Source organism: Phocoena phocoena, chromosome 10, assembly GCF_963924675.1.
Source record: "Phocoena phocoena chromosome 10, mPhoPho1.1, whole genome shotgun sequence".
Lineage (NCBI taxonomy): Eukaryota > Metazoa > Chordata > Mammalia > Artiodactyla > Phocoenidae > Phocoena > Phocoena phocoena.
Genome location: NC_089228.1, coordinates 85,062,339 through 85,087,257, shown reverse-complemented (window position 1 = coordinate 85,087,257; position 24,919 = coordinate 85,062,339). Strand labels below are relative to the sequence as shown.

At 38.6% G+C, this 24,919-nt stretch overlaps 1 protein-coding gene across 3 annotated transcripts in view; it reads left to right on the top strand.

Annotated features, from left to right (window-relative positions):
- CARMIL1 (capping protein regulator and myosin 1 linker 1) overlaps window positions 1–24,919 on the top strand; it is a 317,501-nt gene that overhangs the window by 162,431 nt on the left and 130,151 nt on the right. For all 3 annotated transcript variants that reach the window (XM_065884857.1, XM_065884856.1, XM_065884855.1), the window contains exons 9-12: window positions 5,290–5,365; window positions 10,794–10,882; window positions 12,069–12,163; window positions 24,089–24,175. In XM_065884857.1, coding sequence (XP_065740929.1) covers window positions 5,290–5,365; window positions 10,794–10,882; window positions 12,069–12,163; window positions 24,089–24,175 — 347 coding nt within the window. The remainder of the gene's footprint in view (window positions 1–5,289; window positions 5,366–10,793; window positions 10,883–12,068; window positions 12,164–24,088; window positions 24,176–24,919) is intronic.

Sequence of the window (24,919 nt, the reverse complement as noted above, 5' to 3'; positions counted from 1 at the left end):
ACGGGTGTTTGGAAAGCTTTCTACATTGTATAATATAATCATTATGTGATACAAGCAGTACTTAGTGAAAACATGGGCAAGAATTGTTCCTGAGTGACACAGACCCCCGTCAGGGAAGTGCAGGGAGTTCTCTGCAGTGAGGTGACATCAGCACAGCAGTTGGGAGACGTGTGTGAATGCAAATTGAGTATTTATCCAAGATTTGCTTATATGCTCACTGATAACTGTGCTCTGAGAAAGCCGTCCCGGAAAATGAACTCTCAGAAATGAAATTAGTTATGTAGTGTCTTGTGTATTTTCTATTTAAGGGAGGCCAAATCAGAGGAAGAGGGAGACAGGGAGAATGGGCTAAGCAGCCATATTATTATTACCTTTTCTAACCTGGTGTCACACAGCATCACTGGACGACATCTACCTCTGTGTTGTTTCCAATTTTTGACAATTATGAATACAGCTGTTTATCAGCAATACTACTGGGTTGGCCAAAACGTTCGTTTGGGTTTTTCCGTAACATCTTATAGGAAAACTCAAAGGAACTTTTGGGCTAACCCGATATGTAAGCTTTTGTGTAAATAAAAGTTTTTATTTCTCTTGGGTGAATGCCCGGAATTGAGGTTGCTGGATCGTGGTAAATGTACATAAAACTTACTAAGCCACTGTCATGCTGTTGTCCACCTTGAGTGTGCCATTTGCATTCCCGTCAGCAGTGTATGAGGTTTCAGTCGCTTTGCATCCTGGTCAGCACTTGATATTGTCACTTTTTTTTTTTTTTTTTTTTTTTTTATGCGTTACGCGGGCCTCTCACTGTTGTGGCCTCTCCCGTTGCGGAGGACAGGCTCCGGACGCGCAGGCTCAGCGGCCATGGCTCACGGGCCCAGCCGCTCCGCGGCATGTGGGATCTTCCCAGACCGGGGCACGAACCCGTGTCCCCTGCATCGGCAGGCGGACTCTCAACCACTGCGCCACCAGGGAAGCCCGATATTGTCACTTTTTTTTTTGTTTAAGCAATTCAGTAGGTTTGTAGTGACATCTTTTTTTTTTTTTTTTTTTTTTTTTAAATTTATTTATTTATTGGCTCCGTTGGGTCTTCGTTGGTGCGCGCGGGCTTTCTCTAGTTGCGGCGAGCGGGGGCTGCTCTTCGTTGCCGTGCACGGGCTTCTCATTGCGGTGGCTTCTCTTGTTGTGCAGCACGGGCTCTAGGTCCACAGGCTTCAGTAGTTCTGGCACTCAGGCTCAGTAGTTGTGGCTCACGGGCTCTAGAGCACAGGCTCAGTAGCTTTGGCGCGCGGGCTTAGTTGCTCCGTGGCATGTGGGATCTTCCTGGACCAGGGATCAAACCCGTGTCCCCTGCATTGGCAGGCGGATTCTTTACCACTGCGCCACCAGGAAAGTCCATATAGTGACATCTTATTTTGGCTTTAAATTGTATTTCTCTAATGGCTAATAATTTTGAAAATCTTTCATGTACTTATTTGCCTTCAGTATATTTTCTTTGATGAAGCGTCTGTTTAGATGTTTCTGCTCATTTGAAAAAAATTGAGTTAATTGTTTCTTATTACTGACTTCTGAGAGTTCTTTATACATTTTGAATACCAAGTCCTTTGTCAGAACTGGGATTTGCAAATATTGTCTCCCAGAATATGGTTGTTTCACCCGTCTCTCAACAGCATCTGTTGCTGAGCAAGACTTTTTGACTTGGATAAAGTCCAGTGTATCATTGTTTTCTTTGCTTTTGGCGTCAGATATAAAAACTCTTAAACTGGGCTTCCCTGGTGGCACCGTGGTTGAGAGTCCGCCTGCCGATGCAGGGGACGCAGGTTCGTGCCCCGGTCCGGGAAGATCCCACATGCCGCGGAGCGGCTGGGCCCGTGAGCCATGGCCGCTGAGCCTGTGCTCCGCAACGGGAGAGGCCACAACAGTGAGAGGCCCACGTACAGCAAAAAAAGAAAAAAAAGAAAAACACAAAAAAACTCTTTGACTAAGCCATACATTACTCTGTTGACCATTTCTTCTGGGATGGTGATGTGTCTCATCTAGAAGGCTCACGAACTTCCCATAAGAATCTTTTGTGACTGCTTTTTTTTTTTTTAACATCTCTTATTTGCACAGTAGTACTTCATATTCCCCCTATGCCAGAGGGATTATTTCACTCTATTAGAGTTGCTTTTATTTTCTGAGCCTTCTGCGAGGCTGTGCTGGGTGGTTAGTATCACAAGGGGAGGGACTGTCTTGCTGTGTTCATTGTTGCCTCAACGCAGTGGTTCATGCACTGTGGGTGGCACTTGCTGGATCTGTGAATGGATGGAGTTGCTGGTCATTTTCGAGTTCCCATGCCTTTGTACATGCTTTTCCTAATTACTTGAAATACTCTCTTCTGTTTTCCCTGCCTGGTTGGCCCCTTCCTATCTCTCAAGCCTTGTGGACCCTTCCCCATTTGCTCCAGGATGAAGTGCTTATGTCCTTCTGTGTTCTTAGGGCACTTTGAACATGCTCCCTTTTCAGCGTGTCTCCCATGGTGCTGCAGATAGCTGAGGAGGGGTCTTTCTCCACCATTGGAGAGCTGCCCTTACTCATCACTTAATCCTCAGACCCTAATATCCCTACCTAGGACTTAGTAGGTACTAAATAAATGTTTATTGAATGAATTATGGTATATGTTTGTCCTTTTCTAATTTATCTTTAACATTAAAAAGCCTAGGCATTAACATAATTTAGAGAAACACGGTGGGCGGACCATGCCAGCATGCACGCGTCTCCATCATCTTCATGGACATTTTTTCTATAATAAAATTTTATTTACACCATCCATAGAACATTTACTTTTATGATTCTTTTAGATTATGAATATGGATCATTATAGATAAATTTAGAAATATAGTACAAAAATTCTGTTAGAAAAATATTCATATCATCTTTAATGCTACCACCAGGCAAGGTATTCTCGTAACATTTTGCTATACTTTTCTTCTTAAAAAAAAACACAGTGTCTATATTTGTGAGCATTTATATCTATCATTTTATATGTAGTTTTTACCAATTACGCTCATTGGCTCTGATCACACAAGTATGCACCCGTAACGCTGTATATTTTTAATATTGCACTCCAAACATTTCTGGTGTCATTAAGTGTTAGGTTTGACTTTTAGTGTACCAGAATATTATTTTCAAGGTTTTTGCATGTCATATATAGAGATGATGCTGTCCTACCCACCGCATTAACGTGAAACCTGGTTCTATTATTGATGTGCCCTTCAACTCCTGGAAATGAATTCATATGACAAAAGCCAGCTGTACTTCAAGTCACATCAAGTGACAGAACAAAATACACAATAAAGAGGTTCTGAAGTGTAGTCACTACTTGACATTAAATCCACAAAAGGAGATGAGATGAGAATGATTTGCCATAGTTCCTGAATGGGGAAGTACAGGTGAGAACTCTCAGATACCGTGGGCTTGGGGTGCCCTGTATTATAAGGTGGAATTTACTCCCAGAGAAGCTGCAACTGTCATTAGATGTCATGGAGAAATGTCGGGACTTGTTCTGAGCCCTTGGTCGATGGAAAGAGATGAGAGAGTGGAGACCCTAAAACAACTATGGGAAGAGTTGTTGTTTTTGTTTTTTAATCTGAAACTTCTTTTTTTAATCTAAAACTTAGCAAAGTTAATAAAGAGGCTTTTCGGTGGAAAAGATGGCACGTGGAACCACATGACTAAGACTAATTCCCTGGCGTTTTCTCTGACACCTGTGGATGCTTGTTTCACTTTTTAAAGCAAATCTGATAAAACTACACACACTTGCATCAGAGGCTGGGTTTCGACTGTAGTTCTGTCCCTTTGGCCTAGTTTCACTATATTTCTCTGAGCATCTATTTCTTCATCTGTAAAATGTAAATAATAATACCTCCTAGCGTTGTTTTCAGATTTAAATGAGCTGTTATTTGAGATTTAAATGTAAAGTGCCTAGCATGGGGCCTGGTACCTTGAAGCTTGAAATAATAGTGATTTTCAGTTCTCTTTCTACCTTCTACCTTTCATTTCTATTTCAGTAAAAATGTGTTCATTTGCTGCTTGTCGTGCCCTGAGGGTAAAACTGATATGGCCTCCCTGAAGCCACAAAGCTGAAATAGACAGGGATGTTGTTTTCAAAGAACTTACAACCTGGGGTGATGAGGAGTAGATGTTTAAGCATCAAACTATACTATAAGACAGAATAAAATAAAGGCTAAGTAGAGGTGTAAATATTGTGCTGGTTGTGGTGACCTGGGAGAACTTTAAATAGAGGAGAGGATTACGATACAGGCATTGAAAGATGCATGGATTTAAAATTTTTTTGTAACTTTTAATTTTATACTGGAGTGTAGTTGATTAACAATGTTGCGATAGTTTCAGGTGCACAGCAAAGTGGTTTAGTTATACATTTTCCCATTTAGGTTGTGTAATACTGAGCAGAGTTCCCTGGGCTGTACAGTAGCCCCTTGTTGGTTATCCATTTTAAATATAGCAGTGTGTACATGTCAGTCCCAAACGCCCTGACTATTCCTTCCCCCCACCCTTCTTCCCCCGTCGTAAAAGATAACTCTGACTGTGAAATTGCATATGTTTGGTGAGTAGTGAATCGTCTGCTTTTTGGCTTGAGCATGAGTTAGGGTCTGGAAAAATAGTGTGGTGGCAGATCTCTGATACAAATAGCTTCACTCTATGACTGAAGAACTTACATGAAGCATAAGACAAAAAAACACCTGGGCTATCTCATGTGTATAATCCGTACTAAGAACTGCAAGCAAGGTACCAAATGGTTGTGGGATGCTTGCCAGTAAGCATTGGGGATCCCATCCGATGTCACTTATTATCAGGCTAGATACTGTCCTTGCTTGCCGTATAAACTCCTCTAGCTAGAGAGCATATGATATACTTGATGGTGAAAGAATTTATGAAGGAGCGGTCTAAAGAAATAGGACCTGTTAGTATGGAATTAGACGTATGATTTCTCTTAGAGTAAGGAGGTTCTAAAAACAAACACTGCTACCAGCCTCTTTTTCTTTGGAAATAGGAATCAGAGTCCCTAGAGGTAATTTACCTTCAACTTTTAGGAATTCTGCTTACATCATCCTGAAGATCTGTCCTAGAGAATTTAATTGTTGTCTGGGGGTCAAAATAGATATAGCTGAATGTTGTGCTTATAAATAACAGAAATTAACAGGTAAACTGGGATGTCATGGATTAAAAAGTCAAGTGCCAATATGGCCACTGTAGGAGCACTTTTATGTATTTTGTTATTTCTGCTTCTAGGGACCTAATACCTATCATTGCTGCTCTGGAATACAATCAGTGGTTCACTAAGTTGTCCTCTAAGGATCTAAAACTGGTAAGTAATTGAAGATGTTGCTTAGCTTTGCTGAATTTCAAAAACCTGATAATTATATAAAAACACAACACACATTTGTTTTTCTACCACACTGGTGAGCTGCATACATGTTATTTCTTAGGGGGATATTTTTTTATAAATGATCTGCAGACCATTTTATAAAGTTTGTAATGTGAGATGCTTCAGAGAAGTACTTCCTCATGTTTTCCGCTCCTTCAGGCAATTTTAGAGGATGAACAGAAAGACACATTTAGTGGAGCCTTCAGTACATACTCATTCTGTTGGCAAAGACTATTAAAGTTACATTTGCACAGCTGCGGATAGCAGGTTTTATGTTCCTATCTTGTGTTCCATCTCCACAAAGCTTCCCTTCCTGAGAATTTAGGAAAACGTTGCTAAGGTAGAGTTGGTCTGGTTTAATTATGATAGTTAGCATTAATTTTCTAGATGAGTTTTTGGGCAGATTTATATGTAAGCAAAATGAAATCAAAGTGAAATCTGTTAGTTTTCATAAGGCATAGGGGAGCCAAAGTTTTGGTCTGTTTTACTATTGGAAATAAGATGCTCTGTTGGGTTTTTTTTTTTTTTTTTTTTTTTGCAAATTCAAAGCAGCCATATGCTTATCCATAAGTTAGGTTTCTGCTGCTTCATTTTAGCACAGAAGATAATTTAGATGTTGTTTTATTGGAGACTCTTACATTCAAGCCTCCACCTTTCAGAGGTCATAGAAACTGGGGGTTTAAGATTTTAAAAGTGAAGAGACAGGATTTGGGTTGAGACATGGATCTATTGAAAGTGGAGGGTTGAGATTTGCTGGCAGCCAGCCTGCTGGTTCTCTGAACTTGCCTGGCGTGTGAGTGGCTTAAGGTGTTATAGGTATGAGCATAGGCAGAACTCATTTGGGGATTATTAAGAGCCAATGCAGCAGACAAAAAGAGTGTGGGCTTGGAAACCCACAAATCTGGGTTTCAGATTCTGACTCTTATTACAAGGCTGTGTGACCTTAGATACATTACTTGACCTTCCAGGGCCTCTGTTTCCTGCGTCCCTATTATTGTGAGCTAGTTGGAGCTCATGTCTTATCAGAATCTGTGGCTCAATAGCTATACAGTAAAACTTGGTTTAATAAATAGATGTCAAATGAGTTTGTCGAATGAATGAATGGACATAGAAATATAACTATTTTGCAGGTTATTGAGATGAGTAAATAATGTGTATAGAAATTCTAACAATGCCTAACGTATTACAGGCGTGTCACAATCAGATTAGCAAAGAGGCTGAGAAATGAACAAATGGGGGGGCGTGAATTATGGAAACTGTATCAGCTCCACGGCGGGGGGGTGGTGGTGGTGGTGTCTGAGGTCAGTGATGATTTGAGGTATGGATGGTGACCTCCCAGGGAACAAACAGCCGTGATGGGAGACCTGGGAACAGAAGTCTCTCATTGCTGTTTGCAGGGGTGGGGACCATTTGCAGGACTGAACCAGCAGAGATTCCAGATGCACGAGGGGAGCCATTTTGAGGAATGAGAAGTAGATTAGCCCAGGGATTGTGGGATCAGAGAGAACAATGCTTTGCTACCGAGTCAGGTTTCCTGGTTCAGTCAGACATTCACCTAAGCACCTGATTTTCAAAATGGGGCACAAGAGAGCTGTGAGGAGGTTGTGGAAATCCCACTTTTGGAAGTTGTCCCAAATCATTAGTACCAGGCCACTGGTGCTGCCATTCTGTCATTATTCCTCCCAGGCAGCATCTCCTTTTAACTGCCTTAGATGTTTAGGGAAGAAAACATGCACCTAATTATTTCAGTCTTGGCTAGACAAAGCGTGTAAGTGTTCATATGCTTTCTTGGGTGTCCCGGGATGGCAGGAAGTGGAGTGACAGGATTTGAGGATTGCCCTCACTGCTTATCTATTAACTGAGATTTAAACATAAAAATGCAAACGTGCATAGTTTTAATATTTGGTATTTAAAAATGAAAAATGGTCTTTGGGCTATCTCTCTGCAAGTTTTCAAAAAGAATACTAGCAATTCTTCCATGTTTGTTACTCAAAGTTAAAAAAAACCAAGAATGGGGCTTCCCTGGTGGCGCAGTGGTTAAGAATCTACCTGCCCATGCAGGGGACACGGGTTCGAGCCCTGGTCCAGGAAGATCCCCCATGCCGCCGAGTAACTAAGCCCGTGTGCCACAACTACTGAGCCTGCGCTCTAGAGCCCGTGAGCCACAACTATTGAGCCTGCGTGCTGCAACTACTGAAGCCTGTGCGCCTAGAGCCTGTGCTCCACAACAAGATAAGCCATCGCAATAAGAAGCCTGCACACCCCAACGAAGAGTAGCCCCTGCTCGCCGCAACTAGAGAAAGCCTGCACGCAGCAACTAAGACCCAACACAGCCAAAAAGAGGAATTAAAAAAAAAAAGAAAAAAAAATGATACTTTCCCTTTTGATGGCTTCTACAGTATGCAGTCTCAGAACATTTTCTAACACCTGGTCTGTTTGAGGCAACGGAAGGCATTACACCTCCTGTGAATTTTTTGAAACACGAAGTGTAAAAAGAAGTAACCTCCTCTCAAGTTATATGAATTCTCTGGGTTGTTAAGATTGCTGCTCGCTCAGTAGAAGTCTCCTGAGCTTAAGGTACCACAGGAAAAATATGACATATGCTTTATGCTGATCTTATGAAGCCAGTTAGCAGTCAGTATCTTGAATTTAAATGGAGGGATAGAGGGATTTTTTTTTTTTTGAAGATATGCTGAATATGCAATTAGGACCAAGATTCTGGACTCATTAAATTAGCAGTAGAATTGAGGTCTTGCTCAACGCTCTCAGTTTTAGAATTTAGGCAAGTCATTGAGCATCATTGGGTCTTTTTCAATCATTTAAAAATGATACGGTTGGGCTGGATAATGTACGTGGTTCCTCTTAGTTCCAAATTTTCATATTAGTTTTATTGAATTAGTTCATTTGTTATTTTATAGTGATTCTTCTAGTTTTTATACTGTACTTTTTATTTTAAAAATTTTTTTAAAGTTGATTTTCTTAATTTTTAAATTTATTTTATTTTTATTTTTTTGGCTGCGTTTGGGTCTTCATCGCTGTGTGCGGGCTTTCTCTAGTTGAGGCGAGCAGGGGCTGCTCTTCGTTGCGGTGCGCGGACTTCTCATTGCAGTGACTTCTCATTGCACAGCGTGGGTTCTAGGTGTGCGGGCTTCAGTAGTTGTGGTGCGCGGGCTCAGTAGTTGTGGCTCGTGGACTCTAGAGTGCAGGCTCAGTAGTTGCGGTGCATGGGCTTAGTTGCTTTGCAGCATGTGGGATCTTCCTGGACCAGGGCTTGAACTTGTGTCTGCTGCATTGGCAAGCGGATTCTTAACCACTGCACCACCAGGGAAGTCCTACATTTGATTTTTAAATAAATACAAGCTCTTAGAGAGTCATTGTATTAATTCGTTAAAAAAAATTTCCTCTAAATCTGTAAACGTAGTGCTGAACATGAAGTAGACATTTGGGGAAGACTACGTAATGGTAACATTTACTTGTTATCTAGGTTTGTGTGTGTATCTCTTTAAAATGTCCATCACTTTATATTCTTTGGTGTAGCAAATAATGCTTTTCATGTAGTTGGCACTTAATAAAAAGTAGCAAAATTAATGTAATCACGAACGACGTATTACTCCTCTCCCCTACTGGCATCTTTAAAGAAAAGTTGGACACACTTTTCATACATTTTTAAAAAAAACTTTTATTACAGTAATTATGCCCAATGGGTAAATGAAAGCCCTGCTTTACATCCTGGCTTTGGTAAATTACTTTTCTGGATGCTCTGAGCTAGCCTTGGAACGGTAATGATACCATGGATTGTTTCTGGAAATTAGAATAATCTTTGCAAAAACATGTCTGAGTAATCACTTTTTATCATGACGACACAGAATAAGATCAGTTCCCCTGGTTGTATATTGTAAGGCGAAGAATTATACTGATAAGGGGTCACCATTTTGAAAATCACCACTGTCAGCATAATATAAATTGCAGGCATTGGGTCACTTGGAATTAATTTTCCTCTCCCCTCATCAATCTGTGGGACACATTAGAAGCCCAGGAATAGTGTGAAAGCAACAATATAGACCCAGTGGGATCAAGCAGCACAGAAGAATTATAACAGCCTTAAATGCTGGGTGACTTGGTGGTTTTTCCAAGTCAGTTTTTCTAAAGGCTACTTGACTGGAGAACTTTTGCTATATTTTATACTGTTCCCATAATGGTTAACCCACTTGGGTATTTATGATCTGATAAATCAAAGAACTATAATACTTTTATGTGGTATTTTAAGAAAAGAAACTGCTTTGACATTTGTATGCATGACACAAAATGATTTCTCTCTCTCTCTTTTTAAAATAATATAAAGGATTTAAATAGACCCTAGATTATAATGACATTTAAATATCGCTTTTTCATGTCCAAATAATTTTAAGGTCAGGAGCCACCTTAAATTACTTTTGGAATAAGGCAGGATATAAGTAAATATAAAACATAAATAAATAAAAATTTAAAAGAAAAAATTATGCACAATTCTACCAGGGCACAACTCTTCATTTTTCATAGTCCCCTCAAGACTTTTGCTACATAGCTTACCTATTTCAATTGTTGTAATCTTTATTAAACATTTTATTTTACTTATGCATTTTCATTTAACATTATATCGTAAGAATTTAAAATATTTTGACAGATGTAAGTTTACAACTACATAATTTTTGTAAACATGAGGTTTATTAACATGAGACCATTAATTACTGAAGTCTTTCTTATTACCTTACCCTAGTTTAGAGATTACTAGTAGGAACATCATAATACCTAACGATTATCAAGTGGTTATTCAGCCTCCCTTTTAAAGCACATGACATCTTTAATCTAATTTTCTTATCTACAAAAAGGGAATAATAACACTTAATTAACAGTTTTGTAACGAAATACATGTAAAGGGCTTAGCTCAGGAAGGAAAGCCTCATCACTGTCATCATCACCATTGTTGCAACCACTCAGTCTTTAGTTTGTTACTTTGGATATCCCTTTCTTGGGAATTCCTTTTGGTTTTCCCAGGGTTGGGTGAGATACGCCTCTGTATGCCCATAGCACTACCAAAAATGGCCTTTCTAGTTTTCTATTTCTATATTTCTGTTTTTCTATCATAATTGTGTATTTCCTTCTTGTCTGATTGCCTTCCGGAGGGTACACTCTTGAAGGCAGACACCTTGTCCTCTACGTTGTATTCCCAGGACCTTCATCGTGAGGGTGTGTAGTAGTAGATGTTGAGTCATAGTTTGTTGAATGAATGATTTATTTAACAAAAACTTCGCATCTGCATAGATTTATGACAGTGACGTGAGATTATTTTTAGACTTATGACATGCTCAAAGAATATTTTCTCTTATAGTCCACTGATGTCTGTGAACAGATCTTGAGGGTGGTGAGTAGGTCCAATCGACTGGAAGAACTGGTGTTGGAAAACGCTGGACTTAGAACGTGAGTATTTCCTGAATACATGAATGTGTTGCTTTAAGACATTTTGCCATTTCCTCTAAAATTAGTATATAGTTTTGAGAAAAACGTTAGGCTACTCACATATAGAGTATAGTGTATTCCTTTCTTAAAAAAAGTCTCTGTGATCCCCATCATTATCATGAAGGTCAAGGATTTTCTGACATCTTTTGCAGTTGTGTCACATGGTATGTTTGATGGTACATAAGTATAGTGGTTAAGAGCATGGACCCTTGAGCCAGATGCCTGATGGCTTTGGGCAAATTGTTTCAGTTCTCTGTGCCTCAGTCTCTTCATCTTTAGGGTGGAGATAATAATAATGCCTACTTTATAGAATATGGTAGTAAGGATAAATGAATTAATACATGGGAAGTGTTTAGAAAAGTATCTTTCATATTATAGATGCTATGCGTTAGCTTTTACTAGTATCATTAATGGCAGTCATAGTAATGACACATTTCATAGGATGTTACTGCTTTGTTTTGAGCTGTTTTAGCCATTTCTCTCCCTTTTCAAATTCACACTTAAATAATCTTCATCTAGTGGTTCAGTAACCAATACCCAAGCCTTACCAGGGGCAGGTGAGCTTGAATCTGCTGGAGTAAAGATTTTACTGCTACTACGTGAGGAGGGTTGACGGTTTCATAATCATAGCACTTAGTGCGTTATTTTACGTTTAACACACCTGAGATAGTGATTTTGACTTTTGTTACGATATAGTGCTAGCAACTGTAGCCTTTAAATTCAGTGATTAGGGCAGTCAGTTTTGCATTCATGATTATTGCATGAAATTAGAACTGATACAGTGAATAGCCTACTGTACTTTTCATGAAAAGCAGGTTCAGTTCAGGATTTGTTTTTTAAGTCATGAAGGAGCCAAATAGTACTACTAGTAGCATCCTGCAGTGTGTCTTTAAAGGGGCAATTATATATTTTCTTTTCTCTTTTGAATGAGATTTTGACTGATCAAGATGAACCATATTCTAGCTATGGCTTTACAGACTCTAATGAGGATATGAACTAGGGTAAATAGATTGGTTCTTAACAAATATATAGGTTAATATCGTAAAGAATGCTTTTCTCTTTTTAGATTTCACCCTAGCTTTAAATTTTTTATTTGAGCAGTTTTACACTTTGTGTTATTTCATCTGACTGTTTTGTTTACTTGCAGAGATTTTGCACAAAAACTGGCCAGTGCTCTAGCACATAATCCCAACTCAGGACTCCATACGATTAACCTTGCTGGCAACCCACTGGAGGATCGAGGTACCGTAACATTTACGTGACCTTTGATGCCAGAACTGTAAGAGGATTAGGGAGTTTTAATTGAGCCATGCCTGAAGAATAGTGTCCAGCTTAGCTGTAATTATGTTATAAATGCTGCTGATGCTCTCGTTGGCTTCTAATTCTTTCCACCCTTTTGTGAAAATACTCGTGCTACAATTTTATCAGCTGATAAGCTATTCTTGAAGTGACCCAGATGGAAAGGAGGATATTATTTTTATTTATTATTTTTATTGAAGTCTAGTTGATTTACAGTGTTGTGTTAATTTCTGCTGTGCAACCAAGTGATTCAGTTATACACATATATACATTCTCTTTTATATTCTTTTCCGTTATGGTTTATCCCAGGATACTGAATATAGTTCCCCGTGCTATACAGTAGGACCATGTTGTCTATCCATTCCAGATGAAATAGTTTGCATCTACTAACCCCAGACTCCCAGTCCATCCCTCTCCCCGACCTCCCCTCCCCCTTGGCAACCACATGTCTCTTCTCTATGTCTGTGAGTCTGTTTGTTTTGTAGGTATGTTCATTTGTGTCATATTTTAGATTCTACATATAAGTGATATGGTTATTTGTCTTTCTCGGAAAGAGGATATTATTTTTAAACTATTGTATTGGTTTTTTATTGCTGGGTAACAAATTACCAGAAACTTGGCAGCTTAAGGTGACACAGATTTATTACGACACAGTGTTTTGGGGTCAGAAGTCTGGGTAGAGGTTAGGTGGGCTCTCAGTGTCATGAGGCAGAAATCAAGCTGTTAGCTGGGGCTGTGATCTTACCTGTGACCTGGGGTCTTCCTCAAGCTCTCTGGTTGTTGGCAGAATCAATTTCCTGAGGCTGTATGACTAGGTCATTATTTTCTTGCTCGCTGCTTGCCGGGGACCACTCCCAGCACCTGGAGGCTGTGTTTAGGTCCTTGCCATGTAGTCCCCTCCTCTCATGCCGGTCTGCCTCGCGTTCCAGGCCAGCAGAAGCACATCTCTCTGATGCTCTTTCTTTCAGTCTGCTCACCTGTTTGAGTCAGACCCACCCAAGACAATCTCCCTTTTTTTTTTCTTTGCGGTATGTGGGCCTCTCACTGTTGTGGCCTTTCCCGTTGCGGAGCACAGGCTCCGGACGCGCAGGCTCAGCGGCCATGGCTCACGGGCCCAGCTGCTCCGCGGCACGTGGGATCTTCCCGGTCCGGGGCACGAACCCACGTCTCCTGCATTGGCAGGCAGACTCCCAACCACTGCGCCACCAGGGAAGCCCCAGTCTCCCTTTTGATTAACTCGGAGTTGACTGATTAGTAACCTAATCACATTCATAATATCCCAGCTTATTCATTGGTCTGCCCACACACTTGACGAAATTATAGCGGGTGTGTTTACCAGGGGGCAGGAATCTTGAGGACCATCTTACAATTCTGACCATCACAAATGTTTTTAAATTTTTAACAAGATTTGAATGTAAGAATAGAGAGAAGTTGAAGGACTAGATTTCATGATGAGGCAAAAGAAGTTTTCATTACAAGTGTTTGTGTGAGCAGAGGGAAGAGTCAGTAGGTTTAGAAAGTGAAACTTGAGAGTTTGAATTCACAGTGGGAGAACATTGATGGGTGAGGTTTAAGATGAAGTAGCTTTGTCTCTAGAGGGAATACTTCGTTTTCATTATCTGTTGCAGGTGTTTTCCAGCATTGTTGAGTAAGGGCCTTTCATCTTGTGATGTTATATATTCGATGAGGATTAATTTTTTTTTTTTTTTTGGATTAATTATTAAACTGAGCTGAAGATACTGATATAGACATTCAGTTTTGCTTTTTTATTCCTGATATTGACATTGTTCTTCATTGAAAAAGATACCCATGTGGTTTCCAAACAAACATTCGGAGAGGAACTTCACAGCCTCTGAAGTAGTGAACCTAAAGGAAGGTTGAGACTGAATTGGAAAACTAGTTCACATGAAAGACACTCTCATAGATATATAGGGCAAAGCTGAAAATAATGGATACATATCCCTGCAACAGGAGTTTCTCTGGGGTTTAGTCTTTTCTTTAAGAAAAACAACTGTTCTATTAGTCGAATGCCACAAAGAGGTGACTATAACAAAGTGGAAACCGTTATAGATCACCTTTTATAGACATGAGGGCTGTTTGGCTTTTGTTTTTAAGATGGAAGGGACTCGAACATTTTTCTCTACTGACAGGACAAAATCAGTAGTTGTTAAAAGCCAGTTGCTAAGGATGTGAAATCCAGAGTGCAGTAAGGGACACTCCTTAGTCATCAGGCAAACACAAATTCAAACCACATTGAGATACCACTTCAGAGCCAATAGTTTGCCTATAATCAACATAAGTGTTGGAGAGGATGTGGGAAATGGGAACTCATGCATTACTGGCGGGAGTGTAAAATGGGGCAGCCTCTTTGGATACTGGTTAACCAGTTGCTTCAAAAGTTAAACACAGGGGCTTCCCTGGTGGCGCAGTGGTTGGAAGTCCGCCTGCCGATGCAGGGAACATGGGTTCGTGCCCCGGTCCGGGAAGATCCCACATGCCGCGGAGCGGCTGGGCCCGTGAGCCATGGCCGCTGAGCCTGCGCGTCCGGAGCCTGTGCTCCGCAACGGGAGAGGCCACAGCAGTGAGAGGCCCGCGTACCGCGGAAAAAAAAAAAAAAAAGTTAAACACAAATTTGCTTGATGACCCAGCGGTTCCACTTCTAGGTGTTACCAAGAGAAATGAATCGTATGTCCACAAGAAGACTCGTGAATGAATGTTGATAGCAGTGTTATTCATGATCGCCCCAAAGTGGAAACCCAAATGCCCATTACTGGTGAGGGGATAAACAAAATATGGTGTATCTGTACTGTGGAGCGCTACTCAGTAGCATGAGAGAACGTGGCAGTGATCCTGCCTAAGGCACGGTTGAACCCCCAGAAACGTTACGCTCAGTTGAAGAATCCAGACCCCAAAGACCTCTTGTTATTGTTTGGGTTTGGGAGGCAGTGAGGGGCAGAATGAGTCTGAGGCCCTTCATCTTTCTTGTCATGTGCGTCATATGCCCTGAGGTGCAGCCCTACTGGACAGCCTTGTCTATTGGACCCTCTCCTTTGGCTTAAACTCCTGCAACAGTGCTTCCTTCATTCTGCCTCACTAATTAGATGTGGATGTTTCTCCACCAGCTTAGTTCTCTTCCCTACTTCTGTCCGTCATTCTTTCCTAACCTTCGAAGACACACTACATCTAGCCTAAGACCTTGTACGTAATCAATAAATATTTTCTTTAAATTTGATTTCATTTAATCGAATTCCCTTTTGTGGTTTTTAAATTGCAGTTGAAAACCATGGTGAAGTTTATAGAGATTTCTTTTGTACAGGGTCAGAGCATGTATTCAGAGATGACGTTTCCCTGCCTCTTTGCTCCACTTTCCTACCTGTGTGACCTGATTTTGTGCATCTTTTCACCTACCTGCAGTCTGTTCCCAGGTGTTAGAACCATGAATCCTTCCAAGGATGTTTTCCACAGCTTGGTGCGTAGATACCGACTCTTCGGGGTGTTTTCTGCTCACTTACATTCAAGTTTTGACGCTCCTGACACGTTTCTGCCCCCTCTAATTCATTCGTCGCTGTGTTTGCCGGTGCCCTGGGACAATTGCCAACACCTGTATCCCCCACCTTTTTTCACTCTTGGGGCTGACCCTCCTGAACACCAATTCTTTACAGGCTTTTTTTTCATCCAGGCTAAATATCTGAAAGTGATTGGTAGCTTTTCTGCTCCTGGATGGAAAGTCCACAAGAAATCCAACTGAGTGTAAAATATTTATAGAAACTTCAAAATAGGGAAAAATCGTCATGACTTTTTTTTCTGAGCTTTTCAATGGAAAACAATAAAAAAGCATGGGGGAGGAGTTTGCAGTTGAATTGTTTAGTCTATAAAGAAAGACCGAGCCCAGGAAGATTATTTACAAGGAATTGCAAAGAAACACAAGGCAGTTTGGCAGCCTCGAATTCTGAGGAATTTAAGCACCAAGTGGAATTTGATTTTGTACCTGAACCATTCTTTCAGGGACTTATTTGGAAACTCTAGAGAGGAAGTTTGGCTCCTTGCTTTGTGATATGAAAGTTGATGCAGCAAAGCCCTGATATTTACAGCTCGGCTTCCCTGTCAGGCTCACGTGCAGAGGACAGGCAGCCTTCTGTTGTTAAGGGGCTTGGGGTGGAGGAGGTTGAAGTATGATTTAGTAGGAGGGGTGTAGTGTGTATGGGCAACGTTTCCAATGCTGGATGCCCTGCTTCCGCTCTGCGAGAGCCCCACAGGGCAGTGAACGGACCACACACAGGCAGGAGCTTCTCTTATCCTGTTTGTGGGGCCGGGTCAAGACCTGGTAAGCATTAAAAAAAAAAAAAAAAAAAGAAATAGAATAGAAAATATCAGAGTGCATTGTTCAGGAAAATTTGGGTTTTAGTTTTCTATTACATGTGTATGTGTTTATTTTGGTATGAGGTTCCTGCATCATGATGACAAATCTCTTTCTTTATGTGGGTCATGGTTGAAAAGGCTTGAAACTCCCTGTTCTAGCTGAACTTCATTAACTAGTTCTGTGGTGAGTCCTCTGGGCTGACCCAGTATCTGAACCAGGGTGTTTCAGTCATCACCTCGTGACTAATCCTTTGGGTCTGATGACTTTTTGGATCAAAGTTGAGTGTTTTGGGGGAATGCAGCTCTTCTCTCTCTGCTCATTTCATACACTTTCCTTCCCTAAATGTCACAAGCTCTGTATTCTGTTCTCCCTAGTTACCCGTCCCAGTTATCCTAGATTTTATGATCTTAGCCTCATCAGGAATGTCTGTCCTTATTTCCTCCCCTCACTTTGTTCTAAATTGGATTATTCTGTTTAAAGATGATTTAGAATCCTGTCTTGGAGTGTTTTTCTTTTGGAAATGTTGACCTGAAGCACCCAAATATTTTATTTTTTCTCCAGCCATCTGGTGGTGGCTCTGATTTGATTTTCTGGATGAGACAAGATAAATAGATTCTAGAATTGTCCCTTACATTTTGGGGTGCTGTAGATCTTTCATATCTCAGTGTATACCAGTGGATTCTGGAGTCAAAATACATAGGTTCGAATCTGGGCTTCTCTACTTTACCATCTGAGTTTCCTTGGACTAGTTACCTAACTTCTCTATGCCTCAGATTCCCCATCTCTAAAATAATAATAGCACCTCCTACATAACGGTGTTCTAAGGATTAAATGAGGTAATACACATAAAAGTCATAAGAATCGCCTGTCACTTACTATGCACTCTCAATAAGTGTTAACTTTTACTACCATATTTGATTCATAAAATAGTCTTGTGAAGTTAAATAGCACAAATGTTATTATTCCCCTTTAGAGATGAGGAAACCATGTTTACATAATTTGGAAAAGTTTGCAGAGTCATACCTAGTACCGACAGACTCTTGTTCAGAATTGCCTTAGTGATCAATCAATCAGCCTTTATACTATGGTTGGGATTTTCTGATTTGGCTGTCTAGATTTCCCTTGGAAGTGTAAGGAAATAATTTTGTGTATGCGATTTGGAAAACATTGGCTTTTTCCATAGCACGTCAATGCATTTTCTTAATCACTTTGATATTTAAAGAGGCCAGGTTTCTGTGCGACAGCTACTCAGCAGAAAGTACTTTTGTTTAGAGTCATGATTTCAGCCATATTTAATTGATATTTTTATGGTTATACAGGGTAAAACAGTATTTTTAAAACTGCATAGATTTGGATTTTAGGGCATTCAAAAATTAAGTGTGTTGACAGTTTTTTCCCACTAGTCTTTTATTCCTATATTCCTAGTTCTTGAATCTCTTTCTCTCAGTCTTATTTTTGAAATGGAAATACTCCATCGTGTTTTATTTATTTACTTCGTTTTTTTTTTTTTGGTAGTGTTTCTGAACTCTCCAGGGAAGCCATTGGAATTAGTAGAAATCTAAAGATTTTAAGTCTCACCTGTGTTCTGATATCTACAGTGTCAAATCTATATGCTTTCTAACAGACAAGAAAGAGGTCCTTTGTTTCCCTGTATCATGTTGCTAGAACTCCATAGCAGGATTTTGTTAAATTATTAATCTTATGCTTCCGGTCAACCAGGACCCACCTTAAACCGTTTTTTCCAACCATGTGAATCACACTGATTCCAGAATATCAGAATTTTAGAGTTTTATATGTTATTGTCATAGGCTTTTAAGTACATGCATGATTAATGGGTTAAAACTGCAATGTCAAATTTAATTTCCTGTCTTAGGAAGTTAATTACATCAGATGGCAAATTATAATTCTAAACATTTTATAATTACTTTTTTATTAGTCATAAATATTTCGATAATAGTTTTGTTTTGAAAGGAGAAATAAAAATTCGACCATTTTTTTCTTCTAAATTTGACACATAGTAAAACAAAAATAAATTACAAGAAGGGTTATTCATCCAGTAAACTCTCCAGATGAAAGCTTTTGGTGATAAATTTCATTTTAATTCACAGCTCTGAAGGCTAAGTTTTGCTTTATTTGGGGGGCAGAATTGAATAGTTTTGGCCAGAGGTTGAAAACGTCTCTTCTGTCCTTTCTTTGTGGGGAAATGTTTTCTTGGTGATCAGTTTCTTCCATGGCACTATTGAGTAACTGACTTCAGGAAGTACAAGGCAGGTTAATTTTTTTGTGTTTCCTGAGATTTTGGCTGCCAGGCACCCTCAATCCATTCATGTTGCCAAGACCCCATTTCTGAAGTCTGCCAGAGTGGAGGACCCTTTGTGTAATAATCTGTTACGTTTTTATCAAAAGTGAATTTAGTTTTTTCATTTTCAAAAAACTGAACAGTACTGGCCCCAGTTATGCCTTTCATTCCATTAGCACTTAGCAAGGGTGTTTCTTTAAAGAAGAAATATAATATATTTATGAGTTGTGGATGCCTAGGAAACTAAAACAAAACATTTCATCAAGAAAAAAAGAAGCTAGTAACTTAGTCTGGGATTAGATAAAAAATACTTTAACTGAACAGTCTTGTATCTGAGACTTTAGTCCTTTTTACCTTGAATCCTGCTTTCTTTGTTTAAAATAAATGCTCAAACATGACTTTCTTCACCTTTATTCTAACTTAGGGGCTTCACGTTTTATTACTTTCATTACTTTAGGGTGTGATAGTTTTATTTCTAGAGAAAAGTATTGTTGGATTATTTACTCTTTTTTGTCTACCTTCCTTTTTAAAAGGAAGTTTATGATTAAGGAATGAACAGATGGGTGGGTGTCACCAGTAGTGTAAAATAATTGTTCCATTCTGGCCTTGCATTTGGTTGTAGGCATTTACAATTTTATGTGGTGTTCCAGGTGTGTCTGACACAAAAGAAAATATTGAAAGTTTAGAAATTATCATTTTCTCAAAGAACAAAGCAAAACAACTCAAGTCAACCTGAGTGAAACAAATTTGAAGTTGAACTTTGATCTAACAGATATTTTCAGCATGATTTGGGGATATATGTATCCATTTTTAAACATTGTCATAGCATATACTTTGCTGAGTGAAAAAATACGTGAAAGAATTGGTCATGAGTAGTCAATGATAACTCTTGTCAATATTTAAAATAAGAATCTGGTGTCCTTTCCTCTTCCATACCTAATTTTTTTTTAAAGACTTAACTTTTTTAGAGTAGTTTTAGGTTCACAGCACAATTGAGAGAAATGTAGAGAGATTTAGTATATTCCCTGGGCCCACATAGGCATAGCCTCCCTTGTTATCAACATCCATCAGCAGAGTTAAGACATTTGTTACGATTGATGACCCTCCATTAATGCATCGTAATCACCCAAAGTCCATAGTTTTCATTAGGGTTCACTCTTGGTGTTTAATGGGTTTGGACAAATGTATAATGACATGCATCCCTCATTATAGTATAGTATCATGCAGAGTATTTTCACTGCCTGAAAAATTCTGTGTTCTACCTGTTTATCCTTCCTCCCCATGCACCCCCATACCCAACCCCTGGCAATCACTGGTCTTTCTACTGTCTCCAGAGTTTTGCCTTTTCCAGAATTTCGTGTAGTTTTCAACTACTATGGGTAAATACCAAGGCGTGTGATTGCTGAATTACATGGTAACATTAAGTTTAGTTTTATCAGGAATCACCAAACTGTCTTCCAAAGCAGCTGTCCCATTTTGCATTCCCACCAGCAATGAGTGAGCGTTCCTCTTGCTCCACATCCTGGAACATTGGATGTTGTCAGTGTTCCAGATTTTGGCCATCCTAATAGGTGTGTAGTAGTATCTCATTGTTGTTTTAATTTGCATTTCCCTGATGACATATGATGTAGAGCATCTTTTCATATGCTTATTTGCCACCTGTATATCTTCTTTGGTGAGATATCTATTAAGGTCTTCGCCTCATTTTTTGATTAGGTTGTTTATTTTCTTACTGTCGAGTTTTAAGAGTTCTTGTATATTTTGAATGACAGTGCTTTATCAGATGTGCCTTTTGCAAAGATTTCCTCTCAGTCTCTGGCTTGTCTTCTCATTCTCTTGACATTGTCCTTTGTAGAGCAGAACTTGTTGATCTTTTAAAATTAATTTCTTTGGAATATAGTTGATTTACAATGTTGTGTTAGTTTCTGCCGTACAGCAAAGTGAATCAGTTATACATATACGTATAGCCACTCTTTTTTAGATTCTTTTCCCATATAGGCCATTACAGAGTGTTGAGTAGTTTCCTGTGACATACAGTAGGTTCTTATTATCTATTTTATATATAGTAGTGTGTACATGTCAATCCCAATCTCCCAATTTATCCTTCCCCCCTTCTTGGTAACCAATAGAACTTTTTAATTTTAATGAAGTCCAGCTTATCAATGATTTCTTTCATGGACTGTGCCTTTGCTGTTGTATCTAAAAAGTCATTGCCACCCACAGACATCTAGATTTTCTCCTCTGTTATTTTCCGTACCTAGTTTTCTGAAGTAACTTTTTTCATTGAAGTATAATGTACATTGATAAAAGTTTGTAAATCCCGTAATGAATTTTTACAAAGAGGATGCTTTTATGCAACCTCTACAAAGATCAAGAAATAGGACATTACCAGCACTACACAAGCTTCTCTTTTGTTTTGCCCCACCCTTCCCCTCCACCACCTGGAAAAGATAACTACTATTCTGACTTCTGTTATGATAGATTAGCTTTATTTATTCTGGAACCTCACCACTATAGAATTATATAATACATACTCTTTTATATTTGTCTTCTTTTGCTTTTCTTTGTTGAGAGGTTTTTAATAATAGATTTATTATTTTCTTAAATAGAGGAGATTATTTCTTCTTATGTAAATTTTGCCAAGTTGTATTTTTCATGTGGAATTTCTTCTAAAATGATACATTTTTTGACCTGTAGATGTTTTTATACCCTTCAGTTCTATTTGTAGTGTCTGCAGGATCACTACTGGCATTCTGTTTTCATTTCTGATTCATATAATTTGATTTGATCCTTTTCTTTCTCTCTTTTAAAGTCTTGCTGGGATTTATTAATTTTATTGGTTTTTTTTTTTTTTTTGAAGAACAAGCTTTGTTAAATTTACTTATTTTATGACTGCTTTCTGTTTAATGATGTCTTCTCTCTGTTATTTCTTTCCTTCTGTTTATAGGGATGGAGTGAAGATAAATTTGCTGTTTTTTTTTTTTTTATTCACATATGTATTTAGGAATATAGACTTCACTCTAAGGAGGGCTTGAGTTGTATCCCCAAAATTTGATGTCATAATTTTTAAAATTTAAATAAAAATTTTAAAAAGATTTCCATTGTGATTTTTTTTTTTCTTGGACTCATTTGTTATGTAGGAATATATTGCTTAAGTTCTAATTATTGGGGGATTTTTCTAACTGTAATTTTAAAAATAATTCCTATCTTAATTCCATAGTAATGGTAGCAGTTAGAGAACATACTGATTGTTTGAAAATATACTCTGTATGATTTCACAGAAGTTAAGGAATATACTGTTTGTTGAGACTTGCTTTATGACTCAGTAGATGGTCACTTTTGGTAAATTTTCCTTGTGTATTTTGAAGAAATATATTCTGTAGTTATTAAGTACAGTGTTTTAAATATATCAAATAGATATTTTTCAGTATGCTCTTGATATCTTGTATATTTTATAGCTTTTTTTGTCCATTTATCAGCTACTGACATAGATGTGTTTAAAAATCTCCCTCTATTGAGTGTGTGTGTGTGTGTGTGTGTGTGTGTATACACACACACATATATGTATAATAATACGTGTATTTTCTTTTTTTGCCATTAGATTTACTTTATATATTTTGAGACTGTGATGTTCAGATTGTGCAGATTTAAAATTATTACATCTTCATTAAAGAAATAATCTCATTTATCTCTAGTAATACTTCTTAAAATCTAACTTGTTTTATATTATTACAGATAAACTAGCTTTCTTTTGGTTAGATTTGCAGCATATATCTTTTTCCATGCTTTTAGGTTCACTTTGGAATACATGCATTTCTAAGTGTGTCTCTCGAAACCATCTGATATTATTGTTTAGCTAATCCATCTTTGACTTTTAGTCTGAATACTTAGTACATTTATATTTAATGTAATTATTGATTTATTTGTGTGACAATCTACTGTATATCTGTTTTCTCTTTATCACTTTTTTTTGTTGTTCCCTTTTCCTCTTTCTTTGACTTCTGGATTAATAAAGTTTTCAAAATTTCTCCATCTTTTTCCTCTCTCCCCTCCCACCCCAATACATTTTACAAGAATGTATTGACTAAATATCAGTCCTGTTCCCTCTCTGCAATTAATATTATGGATTAACATTTTCAAATCTCTAGAAATATTTTTAATTAAAAAACCTGTTTAACATTATTTAATCCAGTGATTGTCAAACTTATTTTGGAAATGCTGTGGGAGATAGGTAGGGTCTCTCAGTACCCTACCATCCTTGGGGAAATGCCCATCTAGAAGCTTCATCAAGCTGAATGACGTTTAGGTTATTTCTAGAGTAGTACGTATTAATTGATAAAATTTATATGTAATTTGGGGTTATGTGATAGGGCAGCAGCCAGCACGGTTGTTCCTTATTGGTGCCTGGAGTTTGGGACCATACAGTTAATAGTGTTTTAGGATTCTTCCCAAAACATGCCCCCTGGGAAGGTGATAACTCAGATACAGCAGGAGGTTGGTTGAAGGACCTGTTGGAAGAGCATACGTTCATCTATTAACTTATTTCCTCCCAGAAAAGAGTCTACATTCATTACAGTCCTTGGGTGAGTGAGCTGGTTTTCACAGTAGCCCACTCTGGCCATTAAGTTTAGAGACCCCCGGATTTTTATTACTGTAAACTCCTTGGGATTAATTTTGTGTTACCAAACGTAGGTTAAAGGTGGTTTAAAACATGCTCTGTTGCTTTGTCTGAGGTTGTTAGCCATAAGCCAATTAAATATTGGAAGTCACCTGCTTAAAGTGAAGCCGTTATCTGAATAGTTAACATCACATTGCTTTTCTTGACAATAATTAAATAGCATGCATCCGTTCACCCAGAAGAGTGATTAGCTCATTAAGACACAGGTTAAAAAGAAAAGAGAAGAAATTATATCACTCTTCCCAAGACTATTTGCATTTGAAATAGCACTATGCGGAGAGGATAATACTTGGTCCAAAGAAAAACATCTCTAATGGTAAAGTTTCGATAATGTGCTTTTCTCTTACCCTATAGGTAGGACTGAAAGTAAAGGAGGCATGATGGTAGATGATTAGAAAACAGTGTCTAACATTAGAAAGAAAAAACGATCACTTTAATTGGAATCAAAGTTAACTTTCAGGCATTGTAAAACAAATGCAATCCTAACAACTTAAAAATTCTAACAATCCCCCTTTTCCCTTTCTTTCTCAGGTGTGTCGTCTTTAAGTATTCAGTTTGCCAAACTCCCAAAGGGATTAAAGCATTTAAATTTATCTAAAACCTCATTGTCACCTAAAGGTACAGTATATCTTATTTACTTAACTGTGTCTATAATACTTCTGCTGCCCCATGGTACCTTACATAGTTAGAATTAATACTTGTTGTGTATCTGCATTTAAAAATGTAGTTGACCCTTGAACAATGTGCTTTAAACTTCCCGGGTCCACTTACATGCATATGTTTTTCAACAGTAAATACTACAGTAGTACACGGTCCACAGTTGGTTAAATCTGTGGAAGTGGAGGAACCGTGGATACAGAGAGCTGACGATTAGTTACACGCAGATTAATCCCCACGTTGTTCAGGGTTCATCTCTATGTGTATTATAGTACTCTGGAAGTTTTAAGATAAAGAAGTTATCTGATTTCTGGTGTTCTAAAGTGAAATGCTTTCAGAGTAGAGAATAATTTTCAGGTATGCCTGTGGTCTCCAACTTTTTAAACTTTGAGTCAGGGAACGCTCACCTGGCTGCTTCCTGCCTCACATTCCTAGAGGTAGCTGGTTGTGTTTTGCTGTTGTTGTTTTTGTTTTTGATTTAGCAACGTTTTGTTTGTTTTTATTGAAGTATAATTGACCTACAACACTCTGTTAGGTCCAAGCGCGTGAGATAGCGATTCGATATTTCTCTACATGACAAAATGGTCACTACTGGTTGTGTTTTTCTTGGTTCATCCTTGGAAAGACATCAGCCATCCCCACTTCCCCGTTCCCCCTTCCCCTCCAGATGGACTGTCTGCTGTACAGAAAACAGTTGGGCCTAAC